The 22,532-nt window shown below is 35.0% G+C and overlaps 2 protein-coding genes across 7 annotated transcripts in view; one reads left to right on the top strand and one right to left on the bottom strand.

Annotated features, from left to right (window-relative positions):
- Positions 1-7,917, bottom strand: part of ago4 (argonaute RISC component 4) — a 38,100-nt gene extending 30,183 nt beyond the window's left edge. For all 4 annotated transcript variants that reach the window (XM_056479421.1, XM_056479422.1, XM_056479424.1 and 1 more), the window contains exons 1-2: positions 7,738-7,917; positions 616-787 (exon numbers count right to left, since the gene is read on the bottom strand). In XM_056479421.1, the coding sequence (XP_056335396.1) occupies positions 616-787; positions 7,738-7,756 (191 nt within the window). In that variant the 5' untranslated portion in view covers positions 7,757-7,917. The remainder of the gene's footprint in view (positions 1-615; positions 788-7,737) is intronic.
- Positions 7,918-8,029: 112 nt separating this feature from the next.
- Positions 8,030-22,532, top strand: part of LOC130246455 (claspin) — a 37,678-nt gene continuing 23,175 nt past the window's right edge. Inside the window, exons 1-9 of one of the 3 annotated variants that reach the window (XM_056479414.1) lie at positions 8,030-8,149; positions 13,238-13,278; positions 16,183-16,294; positions 16,906-17,252; positions 19,013-19,177; positions 19,497-19,553; positions 19,644-19,716; positions 20,485-20,587; positions 20,680-21,125. In XM_056479414.1, the coding sequence (XP_056335389.1) occupies positions 16,246-16,294; positions 16,906-17,252; positions 19,013-19,177; positions 19,497-19,553; positions 19,644-19,716; positions 20,485-20,587; positions 20,680-21,125 (1,240 nt within the window). In that variant the 5' untranslated portion in view covers positions 8,030-8,149; positions 13,238-13,278; positions 16,183-16,245. Of the gene's footprint in view, positions 8,150-13,237; positions 13,279-14,470; positions 14,508-14,763; positions 14,982-16,182; positions 16,295-16,905; positions 17,253-19,012; positions 19,178-19,496; positions 19,554-19,643; positions 19,717-20,484; positions 20,588-20,679; positions 21,126-22,532 lie in introns of those variants that run through there. The other 2 variants (XM_056479415.1, XM_056479412.1) reach the window with 2 other exon arrangements.

The raw sequence follows: 22,532 nt of genomic DNA, 5'->3' as shown, positions 1-22,532 counted from the left end.
AAATAAGTCTATGATCAGCAAGAAAAAAAAATTACTTTCTACTCAAAGAATCCTTAATTTTTCCTGAAAAAAACACTAGTGCTGTCAAAAGATCAAATCCAAAATAAAACCTTACATTTAACATAATATATGTGCATGTAATCAGCATATTAAAAAATGCACATTTGCCTGTATGAGATTATAGATGCAAAAGACAAATTGTAAACACATTTATATAAATGAATTCATATATAAATTGTGTATGTATATACAGTGGTACTGCTAAATGGTACTCTAAATATAAACCATTGTAAATGTACAACTTCTAGCATTCAAATGGAGCAAACCTAAACATGAATCAGAACTTACAAATAGACATTAAAGGGATTGATCAAGCCCAAATCTGAAAATAAAAAACCTGACAAGTGGTTCTAAACTTGAGTTTCTTTTGCGTTGAACACAAATTAAGACATTAAGAACAATTTTGGAAACCGTTAACAATTAACTTGCATAGTAAAAAAACTATACACTACTGAAGTCAATAGTGACCATTTTCCAACATCTTTCAAAATATCTTCCTTTTATATTTGGGTGAACTATCGCTTTAATATGAATAGCTTATTAGCTTGTTCTCACCTGTTGACCCTGCGGGGCCGTTTTTCAGGTTTGATGTCGATGTCATAATGGTAGACATCGATCTTGGGGATCTGCACCTGGAAGTGATTGGCCAGCAGGCGAATCGGCTTCCCCACCGTACCCAAGCCGGGCCGGCGTGGTGGCTGGAAGAGGGAGGTAGGGGCAGGCGGGCCTTGAAGAAGAAACATTAATAGTGTTTAGATGAAGAAAAAAAAAAAAACAACAACAACATGCCTTATCTAACATTTACTCACTCTCAAGTGGTTAAAAACCTTCATGAGTTTCTTTTTTGTTGCAGATATTTTGAAGAATGTTGGAAATCTCTAGTCATTGACATCCAAAATAGAGAAAAGAAAGATATTGAAGTGAATGGTTACCGGTTTGCAACATTCTTCAAAATATCTTCTGTAATGATCAATAGAATAAAGGAGTTTAATCGAGTTGTAATGATAATGTATACAAATGGAAATTTGACTTGTACCATACATCAACATGAGACATAATCGTGATGAGCATGCACAATATTGATATCATTGCCATTTCAAAATACAGTGAATCATTATTATTCCTACAGTGTTGTATTGGTGGTGGTGGTGTTCATAACAGCACCAAATAATGAAGACTTGATAGGCATTTTATTTTCAAAATTGATCTTTTTAACACAATGTTACTCAGGCCTATGACATTAAATTCTGTGACAATTTATAGGCCCTTTGTTGGTCAACTCTGCATAGTAAGGTTTGATTTGTTAACATGAGTTCATTTATTTAAAGTCAATGTAATGACAACTACAAAATGCATGTAATATTAATTGTAGCTGAAGTTAATTGTAAAATGTACTATTAATTGTAGCTGAGAATTTCTCAAGCAATGCCTAATAACGCATTAAAAGTCGCAATCATTTAATTAAATGGAGCAAATATCTAATAAATCGTGGTGTTTTTTTTAATGAACTTAATATACATGCTTTAAATGAACATAACTATAATATTGCCATTTCATACTGCTCTTTTAATGCATTAAACATTCACTAATGAGACTTTATTATAAAGTGTAACCGGTTGTTCTTCATCGTCTTTTTCCCCAGTTAAATTTCACATTTTATGACACTGAACATGTATACCAAGTGTTTTTTGGTTACTAAACCTCTTAAAAAGGAAGCTTTTTCTCAGCTTAGGTCAATATAGTGACAATACTGTAAAAGATCCAGCAATTAAAAACAAAAGATTAAACCAAAATCGCTTTCTCTTTCATGAAAAACACAATACGGAGCACGTCCGGTTTTCAGATTGATCAACATGCGAACGACACGGACACAAACAACCTAACAAGGCGACATGACACCCACCGTGACCTTTAACCCAACAAAATAAGGAACAATAAAAGGCGATCATTAATGTCCCGCCTCCAGGCTGCCGCACACAAAACACACTCAGGCCATCAGACAAAAGAGTGCGTGTCCAATGCAGACAGACGACAGCAGGGTCATGCAGGGGGGCGAGAGCTGGATGACTCCATCACAATCATGTTATATATCAACATATAGGATATATACAGGGATATATAGGGTAAAGTCTAGATCGGACAGCGGCTGGCCGGAAGTGCAATATGCACATAATATAGCAGCATTTTTTAATGACACTATTACAATAAATAATATTTTTACAGTACTGTGACGGTTGGGTTTAGGGTTGGGGTGGGTGTTAAAAAATACAATAAATGGGAAATTTAATAGATAGCATAAATAATACTCTGTACAAATACTGTTTTTACACTACTGTGATGGTTGGGGTAGACGTTAATAAAATACAATAAATGGGAAATTTAATAAATAATTCTCGCTAACTTCCAGCCACATCTATATGCGATCTAGCTACAACCCATATACAGATATACAAGCACCTTTTTTTTCCAGCTGCATCATAATGACCATTACATGTGTGCCACAACTACACCAGACTGCTGATTAAGAGAATATTGCATGCATCAAATGTTTGTTTTCTTTTAAAATAATAAATTATTCAAAAATGAAATCTTAATTCCGTTAAATGTTCTGGAGAAGAAAAATGACCACATTTTTTACCCAGCATCAGGTATAATTTATAAGAAAATAAATGAGTGTTGTAATAATAACCTGTGCTAGACACACATTAAATTCTACTCTATTCAACTGAATGAGAAGCAGCAGTAGCAACAATCTACAATGTTCACCAGATGATTTGAATAGCTCTATTTGGGAAGATTTTATTAATTTAGATTCATTGGGATGATCGAGTCTTGTTATAATTTAAGCAGATGCATAGAAAAAAATTAAGCATATAGAGCAAAAAATAAATAAAATTAACAAAAAGTGACTTACGGATCTCTTGGAAGTATAACAGTACTCAAGTGCAGAAATTAAATAATCAAATGTAAAACAACAAGGTTATATATTAAATAAAATCTTCATCGTTTGATCTTCAATAATGAATGTAATCCTGCGATGTGACATTGCGATATCGATGCTCAAACGATATATCGTTCAGTCCTAGTTTGAAGAAATATATTGTTTGGAATATATTGACATGGAATAATCAGCCTGTGCTTTTCATGTTATATTAAAGCCTTAATTCTCTTTATATTACTTCTTAATTTAGTCAAATGATGCAATTTATGACTAAATAAATGGAAAATATCTGTGAATCATAAAATATGAGAAATGTTAATTAACAGGTATTTCTGTATTGGTGTTGTAAACAAATGTCAGCAAGTCACTGTTAAACTGCAGAGATGAGAAGATCAAAATAATAACTGTATATAAAATGGAACATCTGTGAATCACAAAATATGAATCACAAAATGCTAATTGCCATATTTCTGTATTGGTGTTGTAAACTGCAGTACAAAAAACATGTCAAACAGCCAAAGCATGGATAATAAGATATCCATCTTATTGTAAAGCCTTAATTGTCTATCTATCGATCAATCTATCTTTTACATTATATTATTTCAAACTACTAAAATGTCAATAAAGTCACTTTGTTAAACTGCAGAGTCGAATTTTCGACATAAAAAGTCGACAGATTAGAGATCAATGTCCCATAAATCAATTCACAACTTTAAACACATCCCAAAAATATGGAAAATGTTAATTAACAGATATTAAACAGATTTTCACATCCTTATTTCAAAATGCACCATGTATTCGGGGGGTAATGCATAGCTCTTGGGGCCCATCAGAGTAATATGATGCACCCTTTTGTCAAACTGCTGCGGTTTGCAGGGGTCTAAGCCCCTCACAGACCTACATGCTCCAGTTAGCAATCAAAGCAGCACCAAGAACAATTGAGAACCTCCAAACGGCTCTTTCGCCCCCTACACATACAGTCTGTCTGCCTATGGCTCCCCCTCCTCTCTCAATGCCATTAAAATAATTCAATTCAATCATAACTTAATGTTAAAACAGCGATCATAACATTATTTATCAATATGTGGCTCTTTTTGGATTCTCGGGAGCTCTAGAAATAAAAAAAAAAAAAAAAAAGTAAAACAGAAAATACGTAGGGACCATTGTTATCATATACATCCTTCAAAATGGTGTATTCAAGTATACTCATACACTCTGTCTGCAGCACTATTATTATAATACAATTAATAATATACATTGACAGTATCAAAACTATAGATACTTTTAAGATCAACTCACTACCCCTACTGAACTCACCAACACAGCTGGAGTGGAGATGGGGAAAACCAGCATTCATCAAAAACTAAGAGCACTCTAAATATAGGTCACTCAGCTGTTACACTTCACACCAAGATGGGATGTGAGACTGGATCGCTATAGAAGTGGGCAGATACTGCCTTCAGACTGTCTCACGACACATTATCAAGGCTGAGCTTTCAGTGCTATCCTAATGCTTTCAATTGAATTACGGGTAAAGTAAGCAGTGAACAAAAAGGCATTGGATTGCTCATTTGATCCAGAATATCAATCAATTGTCTAAAAATAGTTTGATTTGTTAAAGCATAATGGATTAAAAGCCATCTTGGGTCTTAAGGTTAAGTATACACACATTATTCTTTACAAATATTAATAATTACTCCACAATAAAGACTATAAACAGACATGTGCTTCAATCTAGTCATGATTAATTGCATTGAATACATATTCATAATCCAGTAAAACGTTGTGTATAATGCAATAAAACTGGCTAATCAAAACAAATGAATGCATTTATTATATATATATATATATATATATATATATATATATATATATATATATATATATATATATATATATATATATATATATATATATATATATATATATATATATATATATATATATATATATATATATATATATATACACAACAGCAAAATAATTACTTGTGCATTGCTCGCTTCTTTTTTTCCACACATTTTAACAAAAAAAAAAAAAGAAATATGCATAGCACAGCTCCCAAAAAATGTATTATGTTTATATTTTCTTTTAAATAATTATGTTTATAATATGTGACACTGGACCACAAAGTCAGTCAGAAGGATCTTTGAAAGGTTTATACATCTAAAATGCATTTAAATAAGCTTTTCATTGATGTATGCTTTGCTTAGGACAATATTTGCCTGAGATACAATTAGTTGAACAGATAAGGATTAATAATAAATAAATAAAAATATTGCCTTTAAACGTTATCCAAAATAAGTTGTCAGCAATGCATATTACGAAGCAAAAAATAAGTTGATTTATTTACACCAAGAAATTTGCTAAAAGTCAACATGAATTTCACTTCTAATCATTTTTGGCATAAAGAAAAACTAATTTTGACCCATTTCATTTGATGTTAGCTATTCCTGCAAATATTCCTGTGCAACTTAAGACTGATTTTGTGGTCCAGGGTCACAAATATCAAGGTGAAAGGTGAAAAAATAAATAAATAAAAGGCTATGAATGCATTTCATCAATAAAGACTGTCTGAATGTTAGACAAATATTAGCATGCATCTCTTGATCAAGAACTAAAAAATATATAATAATAAAACCGTCAACATTTCTAACTCCAATTCATGAAGACGACAATGCAGGTTAATTTGCACATGCTAAATGTATTAATGCATGAAATCCAAACTGTTTTCTGCACGCGTTAAATCTTCACCGGTGGGCAACAGGCTAAAAATGTAATGCCCTGAGATTGGCGAGCTAAATGGCATGATAGGCTTAAGGTGAGGGGCAGCTGGACTAACTGATGACTCAGTAATGACACTGAGCCTCACAACACAGGCAGATCATCTGGAGTACAATGGGAATGTACAAACATGACAAGGATATGCAGGATCCACATTACTGGCACACTGAAACACACGTCTATGCCACAATCATTAAATCCAGAGATGCTCATCCTTCATGCCTTACATCTTGACTCCATGATTTTAAAATTAAATATAATTACAGAATTCAACACAATCTAAATTTACTGAAGTTTGCAATGAATTTTATTTATTTATTTTTTTTTAAATCAGGAACTGAATTGATGAGTAAAAGAGAAATTATACTGCATAATGGGTATGGGAGTTTGCTAAAGGGTCAGAGATTAGATGTCAGACATCAAATTATAACACAAAAGTGATGAATAAAGCATATTAAATGCAAATGGTTTAATGCTTAAACGTTTGATGTAACCTCTGTGAATCTAAAAATGTCCAAATATGATGTTCTATCATTGTATAGTTTACATGATATATTTATGCAAAGATGCATGCAGAAAAACACTCATTTGAAATATTCTAAAATAGAGAATTACATAATTATGAATGATAAAGTATGCAAAACAATCGCTTAATGGTGCTGAATAATTATATTAATGCATTTTTCAATAATCCAATAAGACTATACATGTAATTTAATAAGAGTTTATTTATAATTCATGTTAACAACCTTAATCTGTAATCACAAAAAGCGCTGATGTTGGTTTGCGTGACCACAAGACGCCTGCAGCCAGAGTGTCAAAGCATGCTGGAGATTACAATGAAGCAATTTAAGATAAAGCCAATGCAAAAACAATTGTCATTTTTGCAAACACTCTGATGGTAATTATCACTTTTATAAAGCAAACATAGCCAATAACTCAATTGGTAATTGTTTTCAACCAGATAAATTTAAACAAAGCTACAGCACACATCCTAATATTCTCCTTATGAAGTGTGCTCTGTATCAAAGCACTAATTAAGAGGCATTTATGAGGCTGGCTCGACTGTCCAATAAACAGAAGTGATTACAAACAACAGAAGTGATTCTAGACAGCACTGAGTGAAAATTAAGATAATGAGAGTGAGGTTAACTTGTCAGAAGCATGCATGCATTATGTGCAGCAAAGTCAACATAGGTTTCTAATAAAAGACAGCATGAGCTGTTGCGCTCTCAGAAACGATGATAATGTACAAGCATGGCTTAATTAGCATGCATATCACGATGGGAGATCATCATTTGTCAAAGGTCAGAGAGTTCATTTACACTCGAGCGGCTGGGTTTTTCGGCTGTGCGTAGAGTCATGTACGTGACAGAGGCGCTTCAAGTACTGTCAACCATTATCCTCTGGCATGAAGAGCATTTGGGAATAAACAAACGCACATGGGCATCACACAAAGCGCCAACAATAAAAATCAACATCCGCGCGCGTTAACACTTCAGCGCACGCACGCGCGTTCTATTAGCGTCTCGAGCTCGCGCAGCAAATCAATAACGATATTTATAAACGTCCAACGAACAAACAGTCGAACAAAATGGATATTTTGAAAATAAAGGTGGTGTTTTTAATCACGCATGCTTGTTGAGGGCAGACGCGGAAGGAAGATGCGTGTGGTTAAATCCCCACACAATGCCGTCCTGTCTTCCGCACTGAGCTCGCTCATTCACTGATAAACAAACACTTGTTGGCGTCTCACACACACGTTATTGAGGATATAACATGATTATCGACAGCTTTGTGGCGTTAGGACGGTTTTGACAAGCGAATGCGGCGTGATAGAGGGCTTGTTTTCGTTTTTTCCGTCGAGGCCTAAACAGCGCTCGACCGCGGGCCCTGGTGAGCGGCGCAACGGCCCGCGCTGCGCTGTCACTCGGCTTATTTTCATCACTTACCGGGTCCGAGCGCTTCCATGGCCGAGGGCTCTCTCTCCGTCTCTGTCCCGGCCTGGCGGCTCCGTACCGACACTGAAATTGGGGGCGGTATCTCGAAGCTTAAGGTGGCTAATTTAAGAAATGGAAGGGATGCGTAGATGTGCAGCTCTGCCTGCGTTGTCTTCTGAGTGATTTAAAGCAGATCCATGGGATTTGTAAGGGCGCATGCGCGGGGACGCGACATTCGGTTGGTGGACGCGCACGGGGAAAATGATAAAGGTTTGGGCGGTGAGGCGCTGCGCGGATCTACATACTCATCAAGCTGCATTACATAATTTAATTGTAGGAGCGGCTTATGGCCGTGAAATTAATGCTTGTTCGGCTGATCATCTAAATCCAGGAAATATCTGCTGCTCTCCTGCTAATTTGAGTAGTAAGTGACATTTAGCACGTGTGTTGGATTGTGACAAACACTCATATCGGTGTGGTTGGCCTTTTCTTTTTACAATAAGCAAACTGAAAGTTGCTGATATATTATTATGGAAATGTATGGGATCACTATGGACATTCATTCAGAAACATGGCCTTTAATATCAGTTCTATGCTGATTATTCTAATATTACGGGACTGTAAAACGCTTAACGTGATAAAAGCTTACCGTGGCTTAATGTACCTAAACAAAAAGCAGAGAAACCCAAATGTCTGTCAAATTGTACTTGTAGTTAAACCCAACTATCACTGAAAAAAGTGTTGCATGCAAAACTGTTGCAAACAATTTATTTGTGTTGAATTCAAACAAACAAATTAAATTAAACAATGTTCAATTTAATTTGTTTGTTTAAATTTAGCCCAAATAAATTGTTTACAACCACTTAACGTAAAAAAAATTGAGTAAATCCAAGGAATCATCTTTGAATAATTTTTTTTCAGTGTACTGTAAAAAGAACGAGTCCCAGTTCTACAGATAAAGTGAAAAACATCACATTAAGCGTTTTCCCCCGTTGAAGTCTATTATAAGGATAAAGCTTAACGTAGCTTAATGTACTTCAACAATAAGTGGGGAAATCACATTTCTATTACATTTTACTTGTGAATAACACTAACTTTGATTTTATGAACAGCTTTTAATAACATTTGGTTTCCCTCAGTTGTTATGTTAAGCTTTTCCTTATTATAGATTTTAATGGTGATATTGTTCACTTTATCTATGGAATTAGGGCCCGTTCTTTTGACAATTGTTAGTGTTAATCACAAGTAAAGTTTTACAGACATTTGGGTTTCCTTGATCGGTGTTAATGTATGTTAAGCTGTTTCCTTATAATGGACTTAAAACGCATAACGTGAAAATGTTCTCTCACTAAAATTAAAGCTCATTCTTTTGACTTCAGAAAGTGTTTGTCATGAGTAAAATTTAATAGAAATTTGATTTTCCCTGCTTGTTGTTAAGGTACATTAAGTCATGTTAAGCTTTTTCTTTATAATTGACTTCAATGGGGAGAAAACGCTTAATGTGATGTTTTTGACTTTATCTATGGAATTGGGACTCGTTCTTTTCACAGTAGTTGGGGTTAATTACAAGTACAATTTCACAGAAATTTGGTTTTCCTCTGGATTATGTTTAGGTACATTAAGCCACGGTAAGTTTTTCATGTTAAGCATTTAGAATGTCCTAATATTACTAAACGTGTCTCTTAATTCATCTGACAGGCGTTTCTAACCTTCAGTTTACACACATTTCAGTTTTGCCTTACAAAGATTCTTGTGATTTCAGCCCACCCAATGCATATGGTCACAGGCGAATTAAACATATGTGCAAATTGGCAAGTGTCCAGGGACACAGAGATAACCACAGACAAAAAATACACATGCTCACTAGGACTAATATTTCTGTGCTATGTGGGCATGATGCACAGTGGTATTGAGGTAATGCTGGTTTTATATGCGCACATTCAGACATTCTCCTTAAGTTCAATTTTAGAAAAAAATATTGTTTGCGAATACTAATCAGTGAAATCATTTTAGCAGTGAATGACTATCAAAGTACAACACTGATCACAGTCAACTAAATTGTGATGGTGTTGATTTGAAGTCAGGGGCGATTTTTAGGATTTTCATTTTAAGGGGGCTCAGCTCCTGAGGCAAAAAATTATAATAAGGTATATTTTATTTATATATATATATATATATATATAAAAGCAAGCTTAATGTTACATTTAAAAGTAATAATTTAATAGTTAGAAATTTATAAAAGTTAAAATGTTTATTATGGTTGGGTTGTAAACAGAGATCGCCATTTGTGTTCTGAATTAGCCAAAAAGCTCAACACACCTGTTTACCGAAGTAAAAAACACTTTCTATATTTAAGTACAGTTTTTTTGTTTCCATGAATTAAAGAAAACTGCGAATTGTCTAATTAAACGGCTAATTTAATTTTTTTAATACAAGACAACACATGACGTTTCTTTCTCTGTCAGTGACTCTGACAGTTAAAATGAGTACATTCACTAAGTGGCTCTGTCACTGTTTTTAATCATGTCCGTGCAAGACTGTATGGTATAGTTAATGCCACATGCACTTAACATATAAAACGTGTTTTATATTGGTAGCTGATTTTGAAATTATAAAAGCTAAATGTTTGATAAGAGCTACTTTTCGAGGAAACAGCTGTAATTATGAGGTGAGCACCGATGAAACAGTAGATGGGAAACACGACTGCTCCTCCATGTCATTGGGGTACAAGTGATACAAGTGTTTCTATAGCAAAGAACTGCAAATAAGCAGATATTATAACAATCTATCGATAAACAAACACCTTGTTCTCTCACTCTGCACAGCTGTTCTCACACTCTACAGCCCCCCTAAAATAGGCCTAGCAACGTCCATGTTTGAAGTCATATTTACATGCAATTTCAGACCCAATATTCAAAGTAGTGTGATCAAATATAGCGTCCGTGTCACAAGTTGTCACTTAACGTATGTGCGAATATAAAACTGACCTCAATCACAGTGGTTTCAGGTTGAAAACTTGCAGCGTGGCAAATATAAATGCAAAAAAAGATGAAGGAAAAATAGATTTGGCTAAATTACTAAACAATTGGGTGCACAATGAGGTAGTGATTTGCATATGTTCATCACAACTCATCCATTTTTATTAGGTGACTTAAAGCAGGAACCTTGAGGGTTGGGTTTAATGGTCTGTTGAACTTTACAGACTTGTTAGAAGAGCCCAATTTGACAAGTTTGCCTTCGATAGTGGTAGTTTTGGGAAGATTACACACTTCCTATCAGCGCTATGCAATTCCTATTGCAGTGATCTCTTGGCAGGCATTCTAACCAGTGCTATCTCAGTGTAAATCTCTGGGAAAGTATTTAAAGAGAGTTCACCCAAAAAAATCTGGAATCATTTACTCGTCCTCCACTTGATACAAACCTTTTTAAGTGTATTTCTTCTATTGAACACAAAGAATTAAATATTGACTAATGTTGGAAGTAACAGTCATTGACTTCTATAGTATTTTTGTTCTTTGGATGCCAATTTTCTATCATTCTACAGAAAATGTTTTGCGTTTGACGCATATTTGTGTGGGTAAATTGTGAAGACATTATCATTTTTGGGTGAACTGTCACTTTAATGAACCAAAAAGAACACCAATTTTCACTGGCTTCCAATTGTTGCTTGCCATGAATTTAAGGCATTGATGTTTGGCTGGAACAGTATATGCCTACAGTATGCCCACAGGAAGCTTGTGTTCTGTTGGTGTCATCCCTAAAAGTCTTAAAATTACTGTTTCGTCCTGCTGGAATGTCCTCTTCAGTTTGACCCAATCAGCCATTAAGAGTCTTTAGACATTTTCAAGGGATATTTAAAGGGATATTTCAACCAAAATTTTTAATTACCATCTCATTTATTATCATTCTTTGTTTTTTTCTGTTGAACACAAAAGAAGATATTTTGAAGAATGCTGGTTTCTGGGACCCATTCACTTCCATGGTAGGAAATAAAATTGCTATGCAAGTTACAGCTATCAGCATTTTTCAAAATATCCTCTATTGTATTGAGATAAAGTTGGTTTCATATTCACACAGTCTGACTTTCTACTTAATAATATTCACCGTATTCTCCGCGTATGAGCGGGCGCAGCCATTTGAATCATTTTGGCTCGAGACTTCCGGTTTCATTCACTTCCACTCATTTTTAGACGTTAAAAAACAGCTCGTTTTGCTGCTTGATGTTGCAAACTGATATTTTCTCATTATATTATTCTACTTTGTATGTATTGTCATGCAAACACTTGTTTACATTCACATTTAGTCATTTAGCAGACGCTTTTATCCAAAGCGACTTACAAATGAGGACAAGGAAGCAATTTACACAACTATAAGAGCAGCAGTGAACAAGTGCTATAGACACGTTTTAGGTGTGTAAAGTCTAAGAAGCAAAGCATTGTTTGTAGAGTAAGTAGTGTGACCGTTTTCTGCCGTTTATTATTCCTAGTCATTTCTCCCTTAGACAGCTGAATTAGAAGTTCTAAAACAATCACAAAATGAGCGCACTTCAGCACTGAAGAATAAGGTCAATAATTTCCAAAAAGTATTCTTTGCAAATTCTAAATGATAAAATCACATTAGCAGCCAATGGTTATCAAAGTACAACATTCTTCATAGTCAAATAAATAGTGCTAATGTAATGTTGCCATACTTGCATGTGATTTCACACCGAATATTCAAAGTACAACAATAATATGTCACAAGTTGTCACTGCATGAATGTGTGAATATTAAAACCAACTTTACCTCAACATCTATTGTGTTCAACAGAAGAAAGTAACTCAAATAGGATTTAAACAAGTGAAGGGTAAGTAAACGATGACAGAGTTTAAATTTTTGGATGAGCTGTCTCCTTTTAAAACGTCAACATTTAATAGCTTTTATATTCTTATGTTCTGTTCTATAAAACCCAACTGGGACTACATTATTGCTATTTTGTTGATTTTGATTGATCTATTATTTATATTCTGAGCCTTTACTCATTCTGAAGTATTGCCAGTATGTTAGGGTGTTCTTTTTTGTTAACGCTCAGTTTTCTTTTCTATTCTATCTATTAAAAGGATTGGTCCTCTCTGTTTTTATTTATTAGCCTTTCTCTTTTATTGGAAATAGATCACTTTCTAATGTTTTCTGTTCTATCCATTGTTTCTATTGTTGTCATTTGTGTTACTTTGGATAAAAAACATCTGATAAATTGTTAAATATAAATTCATATATTTTTCTCTCTCTGTATGTAACTTGCATTAGGCATAGTGAAAGTTGCTGGTATATTTAAAGGGACAGTCCACCCCAAAATTGTCATAATCTTTCACTTGTTTCATATTTGTTTCACTTTCTTTCCTCTGTTAAACCCAGAAGATTATATATTTTAAAAGCTGAAATCCTGTAACCATTGACTTGCATATTATTTGTTTTTCCTACTATAGCATTCAATGTTTTTTTATTTCTTAAAAATCTTCTCTTATGTTCAACAGAAGGTATCATATATGGCATAAAGGTTTGAAACCACTCGAAGGTGAGTAAATAGTGAGTAAATAAAATATTTTTGGTGAACTATCCCTTGATTTTTGATTGATTTTTAGAGTCTTACTTTAAAGTATTGTCTATGGGTTAGGGTTATTTTTTTTGTTAACACTCAGTTTTCTTTACTACTCCATCTATTAAAATGGATTGGTCCTCTCACTTTCTATATACTGATTTTATTTATTAGCCTTTTTCTTTTATTGGAAATAAATCACTTTCTAATCTGTTTTCTGTTCTATCCATTGTTTCTATTGTTGTCATTTGTGTTACTTTGGATAAAAACATCTGATAAACTATTAAATGTAAATGGATATTTCTTTCACTTTATGTGTAACTTGCATTACATAGTGAAAGTTGCTGGTATACTTAAAGAGATAGTTCTCCCAAAAATTTTAATAGTCATCATCTTATACTTGTTCAATGTCTGTTTGACTTTCTCTTTCCTTTATTTCCAGAAGAATATATATTTTAAAAGCTGAAATCCTGCAACCATTGACTTGCTTATTTGTTTTTCCTACTATAGCATTCAATGTTTTTTCCTATTTCTTAAAAAATGTCGTCTTTTATGTTGAACAGAAGGTATCATATCTGGCATAAAGGTTTAAAACTACTCAAAGGTGAGTAAGTAAAATATTTTTGGTGAACTATCCCTTGATTTTTGATTGAATTTTTTTATTTTTAGAGTCTTTACTTTAAAGTATTGTCAATAGGTTAGGGTTATCTTTTTGTTAACACTCAGTTTTCTTTTCTACACTTATTAAAATGGTTTGGTCCTCTCACTTTATATACTGATTTTATTTATTAGCCTTTCTCTTCTATTGGAAATCACTTTCTAATCTATTTTTTGTGTTTATCCATTCTTTCTATTGTTGTCATGTGTGTTACTCTGAATAAAAGCATATGATAAATTGTTAAATGTAAATTATTGTTTCCCTCTCTCATTATATGTAACTTACATTATGTATAGAGAAAGTTGCAGGTATATTTTAATGGATAGTTCAACCAAAAAATGTAATTGTCATCATCTTTCACTTGTTCCATATCTGTATGACTTTCTTTCCTCAGTTAAACACAAAAGAATATAAGATCCATTGACTTGCATAGTATTTGTTCTTCCTACTATAGCATTTAATGTTTGTTTTTTCCAGATTTAAAAAAATATATCTTTTATGTTCAACAGAAGGTATCATATATGGCATAAAAGTCTGGAACTACTCGAAGGTGAGTAAATAGTAAGTAAATTGAACTTCTTTGGTGAACTATCCCTTTAATGTGATGTGACGATATCCTGTCCTTCTGTTGTTGTCCATTTACAGTCAGCGTTGACCAATCGGATGCTGTATTCGCGTTTCAGCGTTAACAGTTCCATCCAATCAGCGCAGCGCAAGAGCGCATAACAACCATTTGACCAATAGCAAAGCTCAAAAAGAACGACGTAGGCAGTTAAAGAAAAGCGCTCGAGCTCAGCGCGCGAAGACTGACGTTCAATTCAGTTGGCACCATCGGGCGGGAGATGGATGCGTACGTGTTTGGCCCTGTAAAAATAACAATAATAGTTTAATTTAATGAGGTTTCGAATATTAAGATTTAGTTTTTTACTTTATGCGTCGCGTCTCGAACGATTGATGTGATTTTTGTTTCGACTAAAAGCTCAAGACTTGATCCTCAAAGATGAGCTCCGTCGTTTCAGAGCGGGTAATGTAACGTTATATCGCATCACAATAACGTTAATCAGGTATCATTTACAAAATACATAGAAATGACTACATGTGGTGGATAAGTACAGGTTTACGACTAGTTTAACCAACAGCTGGTATCGATTTTGAAATAATTTAACTGGTTATTTATGTTGAGCTAGCTAGCCTGCTTACGTTAGCTATTCATCCTGTTCTTTGTCAAGAAAGGCCAAACCGAGGAGTTTGACGCAGTTTTGTATTGACATATTTGCAATTTGTTGAATTTATATTTATTATATGGGATCATATTGTGTGTATTTGCTCTAGAAGTAAGCAATTAACAGTGTATATGTGTGTATGTTATTGTGAATTGATGTTGTAGTGTGGGAACGTTACTCGTAATAGATATGAAGTGCCCCAATGTAATATTAAAGTGACAGTTCACCCATTTCCTCACTATTTACTTACACTTAAGTGGTTGTAAAGTTCTATGTGTTTCTTTCTTCTGTCGAACACAAAACAAGATATTTTGAAGAAGGTTGGGGAAAAAATAGCCATTGACATTCATTGTAGGAACAAAAATACGATGGAAGTCAATGGCTGTAACATTATTTATTATAGCATCCTTTGTGGTAACCTCCTAGGGCATGATTGTACTCATACGTGGACAGCACATATTAGCTCTTAAGGGGCTATTTAATATACTTTGAATGTTTTATATTTTGTTAAAGACAAAGTGTCATCCTGCAACTGTTGTGCAGCATATGAAATGTCCCAAACCCTATTTTTAACTGTCCACAATGGAAAAAAAATGTTGTTTTTACTCTCTGATAGTCAAAGTAAGTTCAACAAAAGTTTTATGCTAAATATGCATTAAAAAACAAATAAGGAAAAAGTGTTTTATGTAAATTTGGACCATGAGTCCTCATATATGGAAATAATTTTTCTCTAAAAGTACATCATATCAAAAGAGGATACATAGATTTTTATTCTAATTAGGTTCCAATAAGCCCAAATAGCAAAGAAAAATAAAAAATGCATGTGAAAAAAAAGACCTCGGGCCTTAAAAGGTTTAAACGGAAGAAACAAACTCAAACTGGTTTGGAACAACTGAAGGATGAGAAAACAATTAGAGAATCTGATCTGTGTGTTTATGATAGGTGTATATTTATAATAGAGTATAATATTACTCATTTCTCATGCATGTGCTTTTTTTCTAGCCTGTGGATGTGGCTGAGGCAGGAACAGCTGAGAGTGATTCAGACAGTGGTGTGGGCTCACCAATGGAGGAGCCTGTGATTGACAACAACAAGCGCACTGAGGACCAGCAAGGTAAGATGATACTAAAGGTCCAAGTCTGAATCAATGTCGAAGATCTGGACTAATAGTTTATAACAAATTCATTTTTAATCTACATTCACATAAAAAAAATCAGCGTTTAAAAAAAGCGTATTTAAATTGCATTTACAAATCTATTAATAACAAGTGCAAAAGTGGCAATAAGTGATCATTTAAATGTTAGTCATTTTTATGAACAAAACAACCAGAAGTAGGTCAAAAATAACACTGAACTGATTGTTTATTAAAAAAAATGTAATTTCTAAACAAACTCATTCATTCTTTTACAGTTTAGTCCCTTTATTAATCAGGGTCACCACAGCGGAATGAACCGCCAACTTATTCAGCATATGTTTTACGTAGCGGATGCCCTTCCAGCAGCAATCCAACACTAGGAATCACCCATACACTCTTGCATTCACACACATACACTGTGGGGGAAACCAACGCCAACATGGGGAGAACATGCAAACCCCACACAGAAATGCCAACTGACCCGGCGATATTCTTGCTGTGAGGCGATCGTGCTACCCACTGCGCCACCGTGATGCTAAACAATCTCATTTTATGTCACAAATTAAAATGATTCTGCCTTTGTGTTCCAGATTCAGATGATGATATCGCCGTCAGTCGGAAGGGGCGCTCTCGGAAAGCACTGCAGGACAGTGACAGCGACGGAGAGAAGGAAGAAGCAGGAATGACGAACGCTTTGGTCCTGTCAGAGTCCAGCGATGAGGAGACGAAGACCAGCGAGATTGAGAGTGTCATGAAGAAGAGAGGAAAACGAGTGTCCCGCATCCCAATGGATAGCGATGAGGAAGAGCAGGAAAAAGCAGACGACACTCGGGTCAAGCCAAAAGAAGCGAAGAAAAAAAGAGAGACGTCGCAAAGACGCAAAGAAAAAGAGAAGCGCAACGTTGCTCTGGTGAAACGACTGCAGGAAAAAACTGAGGTGGGTGTTTAGGATGTTTAACAGCAGTGAGTGACTCAAGAGTGATGATTTAATCACTTTTAGGGCTGCTTAATTATGAAAAGAAAAATCGTAACCTCGATTATTTTGGTCATTATTGAAGTTGATTATTAAACAAAATAAATAGCATTAAACAAAATGAATGCTCCTTAAAACAATTGACACAATGCATTCAAATACATAAAATCATAAAAATAAACACTAATCTCAAAGAAAAAACAAAATGAATATGGAAATAAAATGGAAATATTAGATTACTTGTTTATAAATTTGCTTGTGTATATGTCATAACAAACTCAGAAGTCCAACACAAATAAATATGCTACCACGTCGGGTGTTATTTGTTTTTATGTGCCTGTTACAAACCCCTGATGTTAGTCTAGGGAATGGGGTTTGACATTTAATATACAATTAAAAATAAATTAATATATACAGTGAATGAAGTTCAAAAGACAACCAAAGCAGATATACCAAAACTGACTTTTATTTATAAATCTCAAGGTGAACAAAAACAATGAATTAATCAATTTCCTTGCTGGAAGGATAAAAAGTGTTTTTAAAGCAATAGTTCACTCAAAAATGAACATTTACTCATTTTTCTTAAACCTTTATGCTTTTGTTTTTCTGTTTCTGAAGTAGATGTTCTGAAGAAAGCTGAAAACCTGTAACCATCGACTTGCATAGTATGTTTTACTAATATGGAAGTCAACGGTTACAGGTTTCCAGCTTTCTTCAAAGTATCTTTGGTGTCGAACTAAAGAAAGAAATTGAGTGGACTTCAGTGTTTCCTCTAGGATTTTTTCCAGCTGTGACGGCAGGTCTTTTTTACACAGATCTACTAACTACCTGTGGCGTTATTTCAATGACAAATGTCGTGAGCGCAGTATTAGAAGTCGAGATCGCATTTATGTAATAGCCTACGAGCATGCGGATCTCTTTGCTTGCGCACCGTTTTTTTTTTTGCTCGTGCGCAAAACTTCTTGCACGCCCCCTCAAAAAAGCCGCTTTAAGAACTTCTTGTGCGTTCTCAAATAAACGCTGCTGAGGTGCGATTTAGTGTGTTTATGTAACGAGTATGTCTCCAGCATTTATTAGATTTGCTAGGAATATTGATGAATGCCTCCAGTATTAATGCGTCCTGAAATAAAGTGAAACGGCTATAGGTCGTGTTTTCTGGCCTCACGCATCACGCACCTGTCACAGTCAACCAGTCAGTCAGTCAGCACGTAACCTTAAAGGGTTAAACAAATGACACAGCACTACTACAGCTACAGAAAAGCTCACGCTGTTTAATTCACTTACCCTTTAATATGTTTTGGTGCGATTTATCACCCGCTATTAAAAAAATAGAATATTTCGAATGAGAAGCTGTAATGTAGCCGTGGCGGGATGAATCTTGGTGTGGCGCCCCGCCATGGAAGAATGAATGTAGCGGAAACCATGCACTTGACAAACCACCTATAGAAACAGACTTCACACTTATATAAACAAAAGACTCTAGCACCTAATTCTCTGAGCACTATTCTCTCAGCACTTTCCGTGTGTACTGCCTCATGTAGATTTGCTGAATGTCTTCTCAATTGTAAGTCACTTTGGGGAAAAGTATCTGCCAAATGACTAAATGTAAATTCAAATGAGTTTGGAACAAGGGAGAGTAAATAATGACACAATTTCACTTTTGGGTGAACTGTCCCTCAAATTGCACAGCCTAATCATTTTCATTGACTCTTTCCCATTTAAAGGATGCTCTCCCAGTCAAAGCTCTGAATGACAGTGGTTGTCTGCTCGGAGATTCTGACCTGTTTGATGCTCAGTTAGAGGAAGACTCCGAGCATCAGCTGGATGAAGAAGAGGAAGAGTCTCTGGATGCCATCCGATCGGCTGTGAAAAAGAAGGCCAAGAATAAAGTGCGCAAAATATACGTGATATATTGTGAATTTACATGTTATATGTTAGAAATAAAATGATTTATTAATGAGTGTAAATGGCCAGTAAGAAAAACTAGTCTTGGTCATTTTAGCAGAGAAATCAGTCACTACTTTTATGCATTTAAGAGGGGAAAAAAGACATTATTTTAAACCCTTAAACTTATTTTGAAGTGATTGCCTTTGTGTGTTCATTGCTATACAACTTGCATAATACAAAGCCCAGAATTTCAGTTTTCCTTGTTTAAACAAAGGAAATCTGGTTTACTGATGATTGAGTTTTCTGATTGATTATTTACAGCCTCATCTGTCGGAGTTCAGTGGAGATGAGGAACAAGAAAACAAGCCACAACGCAAGGTGGGATTATTTCTTGTGATGATGCTCGTCTCGTGTTAATAATGTGATGTAACCGAATCATTAAATAGTTTTTCCTAATGGTGATTTTAGGAGCGGAAAGCAGCGAAAGCCAGCAAAGAGGCGATGAAGCAGCTTCACAGTGAGAGTCAGAGGCTGGTGCGAGGTCAGTCAGCATTCACATCTGATCTGCATGTGATTTAAATGTTTGATTTCTCTTGAAATGACTTGATTGAAAATGTTTTACCAGGTTTGTAAATCTAGTTTTAATATTGCCTTTTAAAATGTTATATGAATGCAGTTTTAGCAGTCAAAATGTTGCACCACTGTTTAAAGTTTTGGTCAGTAGGATAATTCTGTAATTTCTTTTTCTTGTTGAAACAAATGAACTTATTCAGCACAAACACATTTGATTTATCCAGAACTTAAAGTTAAAATTCTGTTATTCTATATTTTTCACATTATACGGCACCATACATGTTTTCAGCACTGTTAATGGTATTATTAAATGTTTATTAAGCAACAAATGATAATATTAGAATAATGTCTAAAGCAGGGGTGTCCAAACTCGATCCTGGAGGGCCGGTGTCCTGCAAATTTTAGTTCCAACCCCAAACAGACACACCTGGGCTAGCTGATCAAGCTCTTACCAGGCTTTCTTGATTTTAAGCAAAAGAAATCATGCAGCCCTACTTATGTGTACATTAAACTCTATATACAGGGGGAAAAATTCTCTATTTTTTAAAAATGCCATTGTTATTTATGCACTTTGTTTTCTATTTATGTCTGCACTATGTTTGGTCTTTTTGTACAGTCTGTACTGGAAGCTCCTATCACCTAAGACAAATTCCTTGTGTGTTCCTAACACACTTGGCAAAAGAGCGCTTTCTTTTTGATTCTCTTTCATAATGCCCTCTCTCTTAAACGTTCACAGAATCCTTGCTCAATCTGCCATATCACATGTCTGAACCCAAAAGTATTGATCAGTTCTTCAAGAGAAGACCTCGTCCAGAAGGTCGTGGGATGGCTTTGCTCAAGTATGGCATTGAAATATAAACTCTTACTAATTTTCCCCCTTCATGCATTCATATGAAGAAATTCATTGTTATCTTTTTCACCTGTCCTCAAGGTCTGCCAAGTACCAGGCTTGTATTTTAGAGACCACTGCTCCTCCAGATCAAACCACAGCACCCCAGCAGGACACAAACCCTCCACCAGAATCATCTCTGGATAACCAGACCTCCATCAGACCAGACACAGCCTCCAGCACACACCAGGATGGTCCCGCTAATGATGGAGAAGCTCAGGTGGATGATGAAATAATCGGTGACCGACCCAATCCTGAGGGTGAAGAGAAGAACAGTCCTGTTGAGGAGAAAACAACTGAGAAACATCCAGAGCAAGAAGAGCAGCAGGTCTCGGTGGATGCGGCCCATGCTGAACCTCAGGTGCTCAAACCTCGGAAGGATAAACTGGCCAGATTGAGAGAGCTTGGTCTGGATCCTCCTCCTGTGGTGAAGTTGTGTGCAGATGAAGGGGCTTTTGTCCAGTTGGAGGCACCTCAGGAAAACCAAGGTACAGTGAATATCATTAGGTCTGTTATTCTGCAATGTGGAAGTGCGGTGGGTTTTGTGATTGCTTTAGAACCTCCGATTCAATTTCCTATGGGAGAAATGACAAACTACTCGCTCTACAAACAACAGTGTTTATGACCGTACACAATAAGTAGAATAAGACAATAAGGAAACATCAGTTTGTCACATCAAGCCACAGAACGAGCTGTTTTTAATGTCTAAAATGAATGGCAGCGAATGAGACTGGAAGTGTCAAGTCAAAAAGATACCAATGGCTGCGTCCACTCGTACATGAAGAATTTAGCTTGAATTAAAGGTTGAATATTAAAATACCAAATGCAAATGCCTGTCCTACATGCCTCACCCTAAATAAAATGTTCACTTAATTTAATTTACCTTATAATTTCTCCCTTTATGTGGTTTTAAACCTTTTGAGTTTCTTTTTTTCTGTTGAAAACGAGAACTATTTTGAAGAATGCTGGTTTCTGGTAATTATCGTCATCCATAGTAAAAAATAAATAAATTACCGTGGTAGTCAAATGCAGTCAGTAAGCTCTACCTGTAAACTAGTTTACCTGGCTCCCAGTTACATTCAGAATAGATTTTAAAGTATTATTACTGCTCTATAAATCTCTAAATGGCCTAGGACCTTAATACATTACAGATATGCTCACTGAATACAAACCCAACAGATCACTCAGATCTTTAGGATCATTTAAACTAGAAACACCAAGAGTTCAGTCAGAGCAGGGTGAATCTGCCTTCAGCTATTAACAGCGCTCCCTACTGCTGGAATCAGCTTCCAGAAATGATCAGATGTGCTCCAACATTAGGCACATTCACATCAAGACTGAACACACATCTGTTTAGCTGTGCCTTTACTGAATGAGCACTGTGCTACGTTCGACAGATTGCACTTTTGTGTCTTTCTTTTCTTTTTCATTCTTTTATAACCTGTTTTAACACATTTTAATCTGTTTTTATATAGTTTTTTCTCTTATTCTTGTCTCTGTTGTTCCTGTTTATGTAAAGCACTTTGAATTGCCACTGTGTATGAAATGTGCTATTGAAATAAACTTGCCTAGTGCAAACAGCACAAAGAAATGTACATTTTAGCTAGGACTAGGCATGGAATGATAACTGTTTTCAAGGTATACCGCAATTTCGAAATGTCAGGGTTTTAAAACAGTCAATTTTCTGCAATACTCTTCTTAAGGTATGCGCATGATTTTTTATTTTCATTTTTTTTTTTTTTTTTTTTTTAGGACAGCAGTATCTTCAGCAGAAAAGATATCTAAAGATGCCGTTTTGAATTGCAAAACATTTTTTGAAACAAATAACAACAGCAGAAGTCAATAATTAATTCAGCCTGACATGTTTACTCTTTCAAAATATTTGAAATGTTTCT

Source organism: Danio aesculapii, chromosome 19 (assembly GCF_903798145.1).
Source record: "Danio aesculapii chromosome 19, fDanAes4.1, whole genome shotgun sequence".
NCBI classification, from domain to species: Eukaryota; Metazoa; Chordata; class Actinopteri; order Cypriniformes; family Danionidae; genus Danio; species Danio aesculapii.
The sequence above is the reverse complement of the archived record's forward strand: the minus strand, read 5'-3'. Positions and strand labels throughout refer to the sequence as shown.